A 15,024-nucleotide genomic window follows, 5' to 3' on the forward strand; every position below is an offset into this window, starting at 1 on the left:
CACCACGTTTCCCGGCTAGGTCTCTTTCTATAACGCATTGGTAATACTTTCTCACATTTTCCAACACAATTCTTCGTCCTCTTTCTCTCTATAGCTTACTTCTCTGACTCGTATTTGATCACTTTCTCACTTTCCTCTTCTTTTTTATCTCACTTTCTCCATGTCAAGCTCTGTCCTTGTACTCTTTGTTTACTTCTCTTGCCCTCTATTGCCTTCTATCTTTCTCTTTTTTGCTTTCTTTCTATCCTTCTCACTCACTTAACGTCTGTTACTATCCTCTCGTTCAATATTTACCTTCTCTCCCTTGCTCTTTGCCCTCTGAATGCCTCTCCTCTACTCTCTTTCATATTCGGTCTTTCTTATTTCTCTTGCTTCCTACCTTTTCTTCAGCGTGATTGCCTACTATTTGACTAAACAATTAAACTTTTGGTATCCATTACCTCACCATATAAGCAATTTTTTTCTCTATCCATTTCCTCACCATATAACCGATTTTTTTCTCAATTTTTCCTTGTAACCCATTTATTTGTCGCGGTGTTCCCATAGAAAGACCCATTTTCCTTGTCTCCATTCCTCTACATTACTTATTTCTTAGTTCTGATTTATGGTTGGACGGTAAAGTTACCTGATTTCTAGGGGAAATACTATACAAAAGAAGAGAATTCACCACTATATTTAACCACCATACTGACCTCATTGAGAAATGAAGACTGCTAGTGAATTCTCCTCCAAATATGGTATTTTCTTCAAAAATCACAGGATTTTCCATTACCTTCCAACTCTAAATCAGGCCTTTTTTCTATTTTCTACCACCACTTAGCTGACTACCATGCCTCAGTTCCCTTACCATATAACTCAGTTGTTTTTTCTTCAGTTTCCATCATATAGTTCACTTTTTTATACCTATTCTCCACCTCAATACCCAATGCCTGGATGCCATTCTTCTGCTACATTGCTTATTTCGATGCATCAAATCCCTCGCCACACAACACATTTCTTTGTCCTGGTTTATAGTTGGTAGTAACGAAGCATCCTCCCATTTCTGGAGCAAGAGTTAAAATAGCTGGCATAACTTTCGCCACCACTTCATATTTAGCACTTCATCCAGAAATTGTGGAATGTTCCATTACCACCTACATATAATTATTGCTGCTTGCTTCGATTCTCCCACCACATAGGACATTTGTCTCCATTCCCCACCATATAATGTTTTGGTTCTAGTCCTCAACCACAGACAATTTCTTAATTTCCTTTCCCACCATTTAATGACTTTAAATCTGTTATTCCACCACATAGCTCACCGCACTATTCCCTGAGAGCCAAATACATGAGCTATTAGCTAGACTGTAATGAAATCCAGAGATTTACAGGTAGATGATGCATCTGACTGGCCAGAAGACTGCGGCAGGTTGAATCATGTTAGATGCGTATAACTTCCAACTTTCCACTAGGGATGTGTCTTTGTTTCCATAGATGCCAGCCAAGCTCTGGTGAACAAACTATGTCAGTAAATAACATTTGAATGTCACCCAGTTAATCAAAATCCCTGATTCTTATAGGTTTACATCCTTACTCAATGTCTCGCTAAGACACTAATGCTTATCAGAAATCCATACATCATGCGTGTTGCCTGATTTTTTTTTCCAGCTCTAAGTTGTCCATCAAACAGCCACTATGCAATGTGTGCGGATATCTGTTCCACATCTTGTGCCGGAATCACAGATATGGCTAAATGCCCAACGACTTGTGCGGAGGGCTGTGAATGCAATGATGGATTTTTCTTCGATGGCAAGGGATGTGTCTCCATGGACAACTGCGGCTGCTTCGAGAATGGAAAATACTACAATGTACGTTGCTTTGCTACTCCATAGACCTGCTATCCTTGTTAAAAAAGTATGTGAGGGTAACAGATCACTGTAACATTCTCTATTGCCATTTTACAGCCTGATGAAACAGTTGTATCTGCGGACTGCAAGCAAGTCTGTACTTGCCTCGCCACAGGTGGCCTTTTCTGTGAAGATCTCAACTGCGCCAGTGATGAGAAGTGCTCTATCAAAGACGGGATCGCAGGATGTGTCAACAAAGGTAAATACAATACAATTCTTGGGTTCTTAGAGTGTTGTATTCATGTGATCTCGCTTGAGCTAGCCGCTTGTAATTCTTCAGTGGCTGACACTTGATGGTCTTGCTATGTATGAGAATTCCAGTTAGGGGTGGTGGGCTACGTGCTATCAGAATTTATTTCGCACAATTTTGTCTTTCACTGCTGGACTGGGAACCAAAAGTAGCCCTGACAATTCTTGTCAGACCAGACCCATATTGCATGTAGTGAGTGCAGAGAGCAAACCTGACCTTTTGAAAAAAATTGCAAATAAGGTACGATTTGTATCAAGAATATTTGGGTGGATCCAGGGTAGTGCCTGCATCCCCAAACACAATGGTCAGAATTATTTTTCACCTTTTTATGCCCTACCTTTGTTTGCTGCACAGAGTCGAACATGATTTTTATTGCTGCGTCAGAAGTGTTGTTCCCTTGTTTACTGTATGAAGTTGAGATCCTCTTTTAACTTTACAGTGTTGTTAAAGAAGTCACAGGACGTGTCTTTCACAGTGTCTACCCAGGGTACATTTGTTTTTTAAAATCCACCCTCTTCACCTCACTATGGCTGGTAAAGTTTGCGTGCCAAGCCAACACTCTTTTATTAAATCAACTTGAATAAAGGAGCGACTCCCTGTAGATAAATAAAAAGGCAGGTTCCCACATATCTTAGAGCCTGTTATACCAAATGCCTTGAAACTTGGAGCGATATGCAGAAAGCTATTTTGCGATCGCAAAGCCCGCAATAAAAAAAATGCAGGGTTTGCAAATGCACTATACCCATTTTGCGATTCTGGAACAGGTTTCCGAATCCCAAGATGGGTTTTGGAAAGGCATAACAAACCGTTTTTTGAAAGGAGCATGGTTAGGGCATCCCTTCTAATAAGTTATTTGCTATGATATGTATGAATGTTTTGCAACAAAAATGCAGCGGCAAAACATTGAAAGTTCACCAACTGCCGAGGTGGGGTGGTAACATATTTGCAGAAAGGAAGAGGCCGGTTTGGCAGCCCCTCTCCTTTGTGAAAGTAGAAAAATAAAAAATGTAGGGAGTAGGCAGTGGTCCGGGGACGCACTACTCACTTTCAAACAAACTTAGAAAAAAATAACTTTTCTTTTTAAATGCAGCACATTTCCTTTAAGGAAAACATGCTGTGTTAAAAAAATGTTTACTTAATTTAAATGCGATCACAGATGTGGTGACCCCAGCAGCCCATCATCTCTTTCATGGAATCCAAACGCAGTGAATCACAATTTGCGACCAACTTCAATAAAATAGACGAGATAGACCCATATACAAAAGGAAATTTAATACATCAGGCCCTAGGCCTCATAGTGTGGGAGAATGATCTTCATCTTTTCTTAAGAACCATGAACCGGCATTAAAGAGTAGCAGTTCTCCAGTAAGAGTGATCCAGTTTTGGTAGACAAGAGCAAGCGTGGACTCTTTCGAGTCTACTTGATTTATAGATAAATGGTAAGTACCAGCTGCAGCCGGCTTCTTTAACATGTACATTAAATTTAAGATTTTAACAGAATCTTCACAAACAGAGCATTTCTTGGTAAACGACCCTCATAGCCCAGTCTTATTCAAAATGCTTGGTTCAAAGTACTTCATCTTGGGTTTTTCAGCTTGGAATCCTGTAGTTAATGAAATGAGAACCAGATCCCACATTAGGCATGATTATAAATCAGGCAGATATAGGTGCGAGGGTGCTGTATGGCAAATATTAAGTATTTTTGCTAATATCCCCACACCAAAATCAAGCCTCTCCAAGCTTTTACTCCTTTGAATGGAACATAACCTGAGGACTTGGGCTTACAGATCCTAAATGTTTTCCTCCTTCTGGGTCGCATACCAAGACAAAAGCTGCCTCCATTTTACACCACCTTGATCATTTGGTAAATGTTTGAACTGGGAAATCTTTCGAAGACGTGGAGCCCTCTTCACACACAGCCTGTTGCCTTTCCCCACTGAGTATTTTGGACTTCCATTCAAGAGACTAAGGGGCATATTATCAAGACAGGTGATAAAATTATCGCAGTTTAAGCGGCAGAAAACTGTTGAAGCCCATGATAGATGTCCTTCCCATTTAACATGGGCTTCAACTGGAATTTCATAGAGCATATTATCAAGCCCATTATCGCTGTTTTAGCTGCAGTTTTCTGCCGCTAAAACGGCGATAATTTTATCTCCTGGCTTGATAATATGCCCCTAAGTCGGGAAGTAAAACCTTTCACTAGGTTGAACCTGGTCCCTGTATCCCATTCACGCTCTATTACAGTCAGTGTGGGAAATGTGACTTTAGTTGGCAGTAGTTGGCACCCATCCACGAAGCGACACTCACTTTAGTCAGAGTAAGGGAGTCACACAGCTAAGATAGCCCCTGCTCACCCCCTTGGTAGATTGGCACGAGCAGTCAGGCTTATCTCGGAGGCAATGTGTAAAGCATTTGCACATACACACACACACCAGTGAAAACAGCACAAAATAAATCCACACCAATTTAGAAAAATAGCCAACATTTATCGGAATAAAACGAGACCAAAACGACAAAAATACATCATACCCAAGGAAAGAAATCACTCTTCAAATGATAAATCAGGTCAGTCCATAGAAATCTATGGGTGTGTCACTTTTATCACAAAGTATCTGAGATGCGTAAAAAAAAAAAAAAGCGATGTGGGCCAAACGGGATGTGAGGCACCTAAAAACACATTGATGTGTCTATCCCTTACTACAGAGGAGGTGATGCGTCGATTCCTTACTGGCAGAGGAGGTGATGCATCAATTCCTTATTGCTAAGCAGGGAAGCTGATACGTCAATTCCTTACTGACATGGGAGGTGATGCGTCGTTTCCTTGCTGGTAGGGAAGTGTCAAAGTCCAGACACAGAGCCTGGGTTCCTTACTGCAGTGCAGTGTCTATATCTAGCACCAAGGGACGATGCTTTGAAGTACAGCCGCACTGCAGCAATTTCACAGCAATGAAGTCGATGATTGGATTTTTTCCTTCAGTTCACCAGATTCCACTTCCAAGGGCCCAGGGACTGGAGTTTGCATGACTTGGCAAGTCAGGACTCTCAGAAGTCCTATATGGCCCTGAGACTTCTTAACAGGTGGCAATCACACATGAGACCTTTGAGAACCTTGGATAGTAGCACACAGAAAGCAAAGTCCAGACCTTGCACTCCCAGAACAGCAGCAACAAACAGCAGGCCAGCACAACAAAGCAACAAGCAGAGTGTCAGTCCTTCCTACAGCATTCAGGTCTTTTTCCTGGAAAATGTCCTCTGTCCAGAAGTGTTCTGATTAAGGGTTGTCAGAGGTCTAATACGTATACCCCTTTTTGCCTTTGAAGTAGGCAAACTTCAATGGAAAGTATTTGTAGGGCACAAGACCCTGCCTTTCCCTGACCTGGCTCCAGACGCACTACTGGGGGGTGGAGAGGGCTTGGTGTGATGACAAGCACAGCCCTATTCAGGTGTCTGTGACAACTCGTCCCAGCACTCTAGGTAAGTAAAGCCCATCAGCCTTGTGGTGGCCCATCATAATATGCTAGGCAGACTTTAGCTCCCTATGTGTGACTGTCTAGAGTGAATGCACGGACATCACACCACCCCAGGACCTCTGCAAAAAACTCAGCTCCTACTTCCACCTACAGATCGAGGCACTCTACGACAACCTCAACTAACAGTACCCAGAACCCACACCCACCCCCCAGCCTTGACAGCCAGCCCTCCATCACCACCTGGACACCTGTCTCCCCCTAAGACACCACTGCGAACATGTAAAACACCCACTCAGGAGCCTCCATGGATCCCTGCTCCCTCACATTTTCCACAGAGCCGCCATCGCGCCCGAATTACGCCACACCATCAACCCCACCTACAAAGCCCAACGACTGGAAGAGAGCTGAGGTCAAGCACCTCCCCAAGGAGCCCAGGGCTGACCCGACAGACCTGAAAAACTACCAGCCAATTTCTCTCCTTCCCTTCACAGCTAAAGTCTCTGAAAAATTTGTCAATGCACAACTAACCACCTTCATCGAAGAGAACACCATCCTCGACTCCTCCCAGTCCGGATTCCGCAGCAACCAGACCACCCTCCTCAACGCCACCAACGACATCTGCATGCTACTCGACCAAAGACACACCGCAGCCCTCATCCTGCTAGACTGCTCCTCTCCCTTGGACACAGTCTTCCACTGCATTCTTGCTAACCAGACTCCACGACGCTAGCATACAAGGACTTGCCCTCAACTGGATCCACTCCTTCCTCACCGGCAGAATCCAACAGATCAGACCCCCACCCTTCCTCTTCAAACCAACAGAGATCAACTATGGAGTACCCTAAGGATCATCGCTCAGCCCCACGCTCTTCAACATCTATATGGCCCCCCTCGCTGCTATCGTGAAACAGAATTGGCTCAGCATAGTATCCTACGTCGATGATCATCCTCTCCCTCACGAAGAACCCCAGAGATACCAGACTCAGCTTCCAAGAAGGAATGAGGGATGTCACAGCCTGGATGAGTGACAGTTGCCTAAACCTGAACTCATAGAAGACAGAGGTCCTCATCCTTGGATCTTCCTCGCTGCATGGGACAACTCCTGGTGGCCCTCCACCCTCGGAAACCCACCCACCCTGACGAACTAAGCCCAGAACCTCAGCATCAGCCTAGACTCCTCCCTCACCATGACTCGTCAGGTCAACACCATCGCCTCCACCTCCAAGATCTTCAAGTGGATCCCGTCCGAAGCCAGGAAGATCGTCACCCACAAACTCATCACCAGCAGATTGGACTACGGAAACGCCCTTACAAGGGAATCGGAAATTAACAAATCCCTGCTACACAAACTCCAGACCAACCACAACTCTGCTGCCCGACTCATCCTAGGCACCCCACGACACGAGCACATGAACCAACACCTGCGAGACCTCCACTGGCTCCCCGTCGAGAAGAGAGTAACCTTCAAACTACTCACCCATGCCTACAAATCGGGCCAAAATACCTCAACAAAATCGCTTTCCACATACCCAAAAGAAACCTCCACTCCACTTACCTCACCTCAGCAACAACCCCAGCCATCTGCAGAACCAGAGCTAGGGAAAGAGCTTTCTCCCACCTCGCAGCCAAAGCCTGGAATGAACTCCCAGTCAATATCAGACGCTCCCCACCCTGCACACCTTCAGGGAGAGCCTCAAGACCTGGCTGTTCCACTGACATCAAGCTGCCCACCCCAAGCGCCTTGAGACCCTCACAGGAGAGTAGCATGCTTTATAAACCCCTAATTGTTTGATTAATTTATTGAATGCACAAGAGCCCAGCCAACCCAGACGTGTATTCTACAGACAGACAGAGGCACAGAATGGTTAAGCAAGACAATTCTCTAAAAGTAAAAGGCACATAGATGATGGATGGAACGTGGAACAAATAAAATATTCACCCCCCAGTCAAGAGATCTGGGTTTAAACCCATTGTTCTTTCGTTCACCATGCCACCCCAGTTTAGACCATCCATATGCAAATCAGTCTTGACCAGGCTCTTCATGGGCACAGTCCAATCCGTACTGCCAAGCCAGGTCCTACTTGGACCAAAAACAAGCATCCTGAGACTTGTTTGGGAGTATCACCCCTCATCAGCCAGGTTAGCTTGAATCCAGGGGCACAGTGAGCCTGGGACCACGTCTGGGCATACCCGGGGCACTTAGGGCGAGAAAGCAAAAGACACACAGATGATGGACGGAATGCTGAACAAATCAAACATTCACCCCCAGTCTAGAGATCTGGGTTAAATACACTGATCTTTTGCTCACCACGCCACCACAGTTTAGACCTAGCCATATGCAACTCAGTCTAGACCCTGCTCCTCATGGAAAGTCTACCAACAAGTGGCATCAGTGTGAGTTGCTGTGCAAGTGGAGTGGAGTTAGGGGGTGGGAGGATTGAACAAACGGAAATGACCCACTAGAGTTGTACACTCTACAGAAATTATTACAGATCTGCACCTGGAGATCTGCAAGGAGAAGTGGAAGACTCGCTCTTGATTAATCTTTGAAGAATCCACATCAAGACTTAGCAGATAGTCGATTCCCTATAGACGAGGTACAGCACAAGTAAGTGCAGGGAGAGGTCCATAGAACTGGCATCGCTGCAGCTGGCAGGAGTATCCTGCTGGAGGAAGTAGAGATGTTCAAACTAAGTTTCATGGACATGTGTTGAGGGTATGACTGGCAGATGAAATGGTATTCCAAGTCAAATGAGTTTACTAAGCCAATCTGGATTTGTAATCTAGACAGCACTGTATTGATGTCCGGCATAGATCTCAAAGTAGTTCTACTTCAAATTAGCTCGAGTGGAAAAGGAGTGGTGTTTTTATGAGAGCTCTACCTCAGAAAAACATAATTGGAACTGTGATTTTAATATTCATTTATGTGGAAGAAAAATTCAGGTGAGCATAATACCTGCTATTATCATTTTGATGGAATTTACTGGTGCTGTACATCTGATGGACCTATTTTCTGGCATGATTAGTATGCCTTCAATAACAGTGTTAGACCTTAGTTCTTTTGGCATTGTAGTCATGATGGGTTTACATTCTTTCAGCACAAATGATTGGTGTTACTTCTGCTCTTTTGTCAATGCAGTGACACGAACATTTGAAGTATTAGATAATTTCGTGAGGTGCTGTGAGCAAATATCATCGGCTTAAGCCAACATTCATTAAAAACATACTGAGAACAGATATTAATCGCTTTTTCTATATCTTTTGTGCAATTATGGCTCTTGCAAGCTTTCTTATGTGTGGATAGAGGTGGGGAGGTTGTTAGAGGGAGAATGAGAATATTCAATCACTGGCCTTTTCAAATGTCAATACAATAAGTCTATAAGCATAATAGTAGTCCAATCTTTTTGATCAATAAACGTCTGACCTGGTTAGCGAGAATGATAGCTAATGTTCAATTACCACCTTTCTTGCCAGGGTGGTAAAACTGCCAAAATAAACTCACTAAATTCTAAAATCTACATGTTATGCCATGTTTCAGACCCTTGCAAATCTATGAAATGCCGAACAAAGGAGACCTGTAAGATCAAGGATGGAAACCCAGTGTGTGTGCCAGACTATTCAGGCACCTGCTGGGGATGGGGAGATCCTCACTACCATACCTATGATGGGTACAACTATGACTTCCAGGGCACATGTTCCTACACCATTTCTAAGTACTGCGGCACTGACCCTACGCTCGTCCCCTTCGTCATTGATGAGAAGAACGACAACCGAGGGAACCAAGTGGTTTCCTATGTGCGATTGGTTAACATCTATGTGTACGGCTACAAGATATCCATCTACAAGGGTGAAATTGGAAAGATAAGGGTGAGTAATCTGACAGTGATAGTCGAAAAGCAACAAAAAATACTTTTGTAATTTGTCTTTTGTGGCATTCACTTAGGTTAAAACAGGAACAGGTAATCTGATTGTGTCCATTGATTAACTGCCATTGAAGCCAAAAATATCACTACTTAAAGCAAGAATCCTGACAGAGAATGTAATAAAATAACATTTTTAAGACGCTTGGACACCTGCACTAAATTAATACTGGACCAACAATAATACTGGAAATAATGTCATTCTGCCACCCACATTCCAAACTATCCCAAGCTACTTTGTCAATTAGAAGGAACTGGAAATCAATCCACGAATGTAATTTTTGAGAAGGTATTAAATCCCTAGTTCTGTTTAAACCTTGATGCTTTATGGGTACTCTGATTGATTCACATTCCAAGTACTTTAAAATTAGATTATTTCCGTATGGCGTAATGATCGACTACTGATGGAATTGTTAGGAGTAGAAGAGACAATTGCAAGCCCAAAGATTGGCTTCCATCAAATGTCAAATTTGTATTTGTTTTATATACAAGAAGCAAGTCTATATTAAGGGACAGATTCATCAAGGCTTCGAGTCTTCCTTGCGCCACGGAAGGGGGCGCAAGGGTGTTGCAAAACCTAAGTGAGAAGGTGTCCCTTCCTGCAAAAACACAATCCTAGACAATGACGCAAGGGTACTGCGTTAAAGCTGGATAACAAAAAGGGCACAAGCTCTAGGAAAGGACAGGAGTGCGTCGTATTATAATAAATATGGCGCATTCCTGCACTTTTCTTTCCACCCAGTGGATGTAGGTGGCTTGCTGCGTTGCACTGCATGAAAAAATGATAAATCTGGGCCTGGATTCTAAATAGGTATAAGCTCTAGGTCTGCTAAGGTAGGTCTGCTAAGATATCAACAGTTTAGGCCGAGGCTTTTAAGGTAGCAGGGAACTAGCCTTTAAGATGTCAGTATTGGTGAAGATGGCAGAAGGATTAGGATGTTAGTCCCGGCTCCTGCAGAATGATCATACATGAGGAACCGTTGGTGCAGAGATAAGAGCGATTGGATAAAGAGATCCTGGCCAAGAGCTATTGAGGGAGATGAACATAGGCTCAGGGTTTGCAGACATGGAGGAAGGTTGCCCTATCAGGGGTTACTAGAGTTACAGAGACGATCTGTCTAGTGTTGAAGGATTGGTTGAGGACAGGCAATAGAAATTAGAAACACAAAGTCAAAATAAAGCAATTACACCAAATGTTTGTTGTTTAATGAAAACATGAAAAATAAATCCTCCAATTTCGCTTGTTTCCCTCCTAATTCTGGAGTAATTCATAAATAATTGTACATAAAGAGAAATAGGACCAGATCCCTAAAGAATTTCTTCAACAAGATGATTGTATCAAAACATTTTCCTAACCGACAATGATAATCTTTATTGGTCTTAGGTATGCAATATAGTGCACACACAATCGGATTTAGGCCCTAGTTGTGCATGCCTTTCCATAAACATTCAGCATACCAAGTGCATGGTGATTTCTATGGATCACCCAATATGCACATTTAGTGTACAGACTTAAAGACATGAATTATAATTAATAAAAAGGAGAGGTGTGCAGTATACAAATATAAAAGTGACTTTTGTGAAACGTCCCCCTGTGTATATACGTACTAATTAATGCAAACATCATTACAAATTAAGAGAGCACTGTAAACCTTGTACGTTTTACAGATCATACAAAAGAAGAATGAGAGGGCAAGAAGGAACATAAAAAGTAGGGTTTTATGGTGCAGAGGGGAAGGAGATTGTTGGGGGCGTTCAGTGAAGGTCACAACAGTAAAGGAAAAGATGAGAGAGGATAGGAAGGAAAGAGGTGGATGTAGGAATATTTCCTGGTGGTTTGACAAGGAGTTGCTTGATGATGCAGCTCACCATCTTCATAATTTGATATTTCATATTTTATTAATTTATAAAGTGCCCGAATCACCCACCATGGGGTATCTCCGCGCTGTGAAAGAGCTGCAGCATGCCTAGAGGGGAGACAAGGTTAAAACAGTACAGTTTTAGAGACATATCCATGCCATGGTAACTATGCAGAGGGCAAGTAGATGTGTCGAGCAGGTGGAGTAACTAATTTTGTCTTCTGTTTCTAGATCAACGATGAAGTCACCAGTCTGCCGGTTACACTGAACGATGGGCAGATACAAGTGGTACAAAGTGGGGCCGTGGCCCTTCTGCAGACAGATTTCGGGCTCCAGGTGTCCTATGAGTGGAACTGGCATTTAATAATAACCATTCCAAGCAGCTACTATGGAGCCACTTGTGGTCTCTGCGGAAACTTCAACCAGAACGCTGGGGATGAAATGCAGACTCCTGATGGCACCAAAGTCACATCTATCGTAGACTGGGCCAAGAGCTGGCAGGTTCAAGACCGAGACCCCTTCTGTTTCCATGTCTGTAAAGGGGTATGCCCGACCTGTGATGAGAGCAAGAGGGCGCTGTATGGAAGCGAGCAATTTTGCGGCATCATCAGCAAAACCACTAATGGCGCTTTCCGTGAGTGCCACAGCAAGTTCAACCCGGATAATTTCTTTGATAGCTGCCTCTATGACGTTTGTATCAATGGAGGTGCCAAGCAATTCTTGTGCCAAGCCCTCAGTGTCTATGCAGCCACCTGCAGGAAGGAAGGGGTGAAAATCTACGACTGGAGAACCCCCGCTGGATGTCGTAAGTAACTCAATCTTTTGTTAAATATGAAACTTTAGGGCTGGATTTATATTAAAGGTCCTATGTATTTGTAACCATGGTTAGAGTGCTTCATCATGATATATTAAGAAAGCAACTAGGGACGCATTATTGGTAAATGTCACAAACCAGCTCTCTAAGTAATCTCAGTTCACTTTTTTGAAAAGTCTATGGTCATCTACTGCATAATTGCATAGATAATAAAATACATCTTAATCAACTGGCTTATTAATTCTATCTGAAGCACTTCAAAGCGAACCCACAAAAACATATAAAACTTCATCTCATTAAAAAAAGCCTATTTAATGCAGTGGCGTCACTAGGGTTGGTGTCACCCAGTGCGGTAACTCATGGTGTCACCCCCTCACGACTTACCCCATGATGGACCTCCTCCGAGTCTGCCAGTGCCAAATAACGCTCTAGCACAAAGCATGGCATGGCACAAAGAAGATAAAAAGTCCAGAGACTTAACACCTTTCATTAAAGGTAAACGTATCAGGCAAACCACCATTGCTATGTTGCCCTCCATGATATTGCGTAATTTTTTTTATTAATTCATTTCAGTGTGGGTTTGAACTCTGGGCTGCCGCACTGTGCTGGTGAGGCCCGGATTTTGAAAACCCACTTCCATTAGCTTTGTAATTGGCTGGACGGCAGCGCATGCCTCACTGGTGGCTGATGAGATTTAAAAGTAGCAGGGCGTAAAAAACTGTTTCCAAAGTAAAAAAAAGCGAGCATGTGTGCACTACTATTTTTTGTATATATGTTGCAAACTCAGACCAATGAAATTGGATGAGAAAACTCTGCAAGAACACCAGTTAAATTTCACAAGTCCGAGTCCTTTTTAAGCATAAATAGATTAATTGATTTGCTGAGAGTCACAGGATGTTGAGCTGATGTCAGGAGGACTTGACCACAGTTCCCCAGTTACAAAAGTTGGTGACGGCATATTATCATAAAGAAAATTTGTAATGGGATTTCTAAAGGGTAATTTGTAATTTGTAATGGGATTTCTAAAGCGCATGGCTGCCCGTGAGCGTCCCAGCGCTAACAGATGAACCAAATGGATCAGGCGAGTGCGTAGAACATGGTTACGGGAACAGCCAAGTCTTTAGAAGCTTTCGGAAAGGCAGCAGGTTGTGTAATTTGTAATGTGTAAAAATTAAAGCCTTTTCTCTCACCTGGCTCGAAAGAGAAAATATGTTTATTGTGTTGACCCTGGAGCTGGGTTTCCAAACTCTGTGTTTATATCTAAGAACTGTTCATGAGCCAAACGGACGTGCGCTGATCTTTATTCTTTGTGAGAGGATCCGCCTCTCAGTTTCTGCTTTCCACTGACCTGCCCAGCCCAGCCAATCCCGAAGCTGCTCTATAAAATGAAGAGCGCAAGGTTCTTTCAACAGCCTTGCGTCTCTTTGTGCGCTCTGCCTGCATCCCCTCATCTTCTGTGTCGCTCCTCTATGTATTTGACAGGTTTGTGGTGCTCTCTCCTTTCGCCTGCTCATCTGTCTTCAGGCGCCATATTTCAAAGCGCTAAGGTCCTTGCTGGATCCCTGCTCCAGCTGACAATGTTCATCAGCGTGCCTCCCCCAGCACTGACCTTCTATTCTTCAGAAATGCTTACTGTAGTGCAGGGGCGGCTGGTGACATTTGACAGTGGTGGGGCGTAAACTTATTTGCATATTGCACCGCAGCGAGCGAGCGCAGCGAGCGAGCCTGAACTACCTTGCATCCATCCATACATCATTCATGCATCCACCCATCCATCCACCCACCCATCCAGCATCCATAAATCATTCATTCATGCATCCACCCATCCATCCATCAACCCATCATGCATGCATCCATGCATCCATCCATACATCATTCATGCATCCACCCATCCATCCTGCATCCATACATCATTCATTCATGCATCCACCCATCCATCCATCCACCCACCCATCCATCCTGCATCCATCATTCATGCATCCATCCACCATGCATCCACCCATCATGCATGCATCCATCCATGCACCCAACCACCCACCCATCTACCCAATAATCATTAATGCACCTACCCTGCATCCATCCATCATTCATGTATTTTTATGACCATATAACTTGCACACAGCTTGTCAGTGTTCAATACCAGTCCCGAACCTTGTACTCCAGCACCAATGATACATGATTAATATTAATTGTTTTTAAAACATGTATTTGTTCGAAACCAATTTCACACCTTAGTCGGAACATTATTTTTATTTGTCTTTTAAAACATCTATTTATTTAACACCAAAGTCATGTATAAATTTTTATGGCTCGATAAGAGGCTCGAACCTGGTTTTACAGCACCAAAGTCGGCCGCGCTAACCGTCAGACCACATCCTCTCCCCTTTGGTGTGGCCCTGCAGTTTTGATGGTACATATTCACACCAAAGTCATGTATACATTTTTACAACTTCCCACCAAAATCAGAACATATATATTGAGCCCAAAGTCATGTATACATTTCCACAACTTCACACCAAAATCAGAACATACATATTGAGCCCAAAGTCATGTATAAATTTCTACAACTTCACACCAAAATGGGAATCCCCGCTTTCTCCCATGCGAGCTCATTTTGTAATGCGCTGATAGTCACTGAAGAGGGCAGCGTCTGATGCTGCTTGGGAGGCAGAAGTGAACCCCCCTCCCCCTCCCCACACACACACAGTGTGACATATGTACTTAATGTATGTTACGGTAGAGGATGGCGCAAAGTCACACACTGATTGGCCTGCACGTGGACCACTGGACTAGCCAATCCTGGCGCTGCATGCAGCGCCAGG

At 43.6% G+C, this 15,024-nt stretch overlaps 1 protein-coding gene across 1 annotated transcript in view; it reads left to right on the plus strand.

Moving 5' to 3' along the window:
• LOC147701270 (IgGFc-binding protein-like) overlaps positions 1 to 15,024 on the plus strand; it is a 1,577,064-nt gene that overhangs the window by 54,274 nt on the left and 1,507,766 nt on the right. The window contains exons 10-12 of the mRNA XM_086930001.1: positions 1,648 to 1,847; positions 1,944 to 2,085; positions 9,148 to 9,231. Coding sequence (XP_086786127.1) covers positions 1,648 to 1,847; positions 1,944 to 2,085; positions 9,148 to 9,231 — 426 coding nt within the window. The remainder of the gene's footprint in view (positions 1 to 1,647; positions 1,848 to 1,943; positions 2,086 to 9,147; positions 9,232 to 15,024) is intronic.

Source organism: Lissotriton vulgaris, chromosome 7 (genome assembly GCF_964263255.1).
Source record: "Lissotriton vulgaris chromosome 7, aLisVul1.2, whole genome shotgun sequence".
Taxonomy (NCBI): Eukaryota; Metazoa; Chordata; class Amphibia; order Caudata; family Salamandridae; genus Lissotriton; species Lissotriton vulgaris.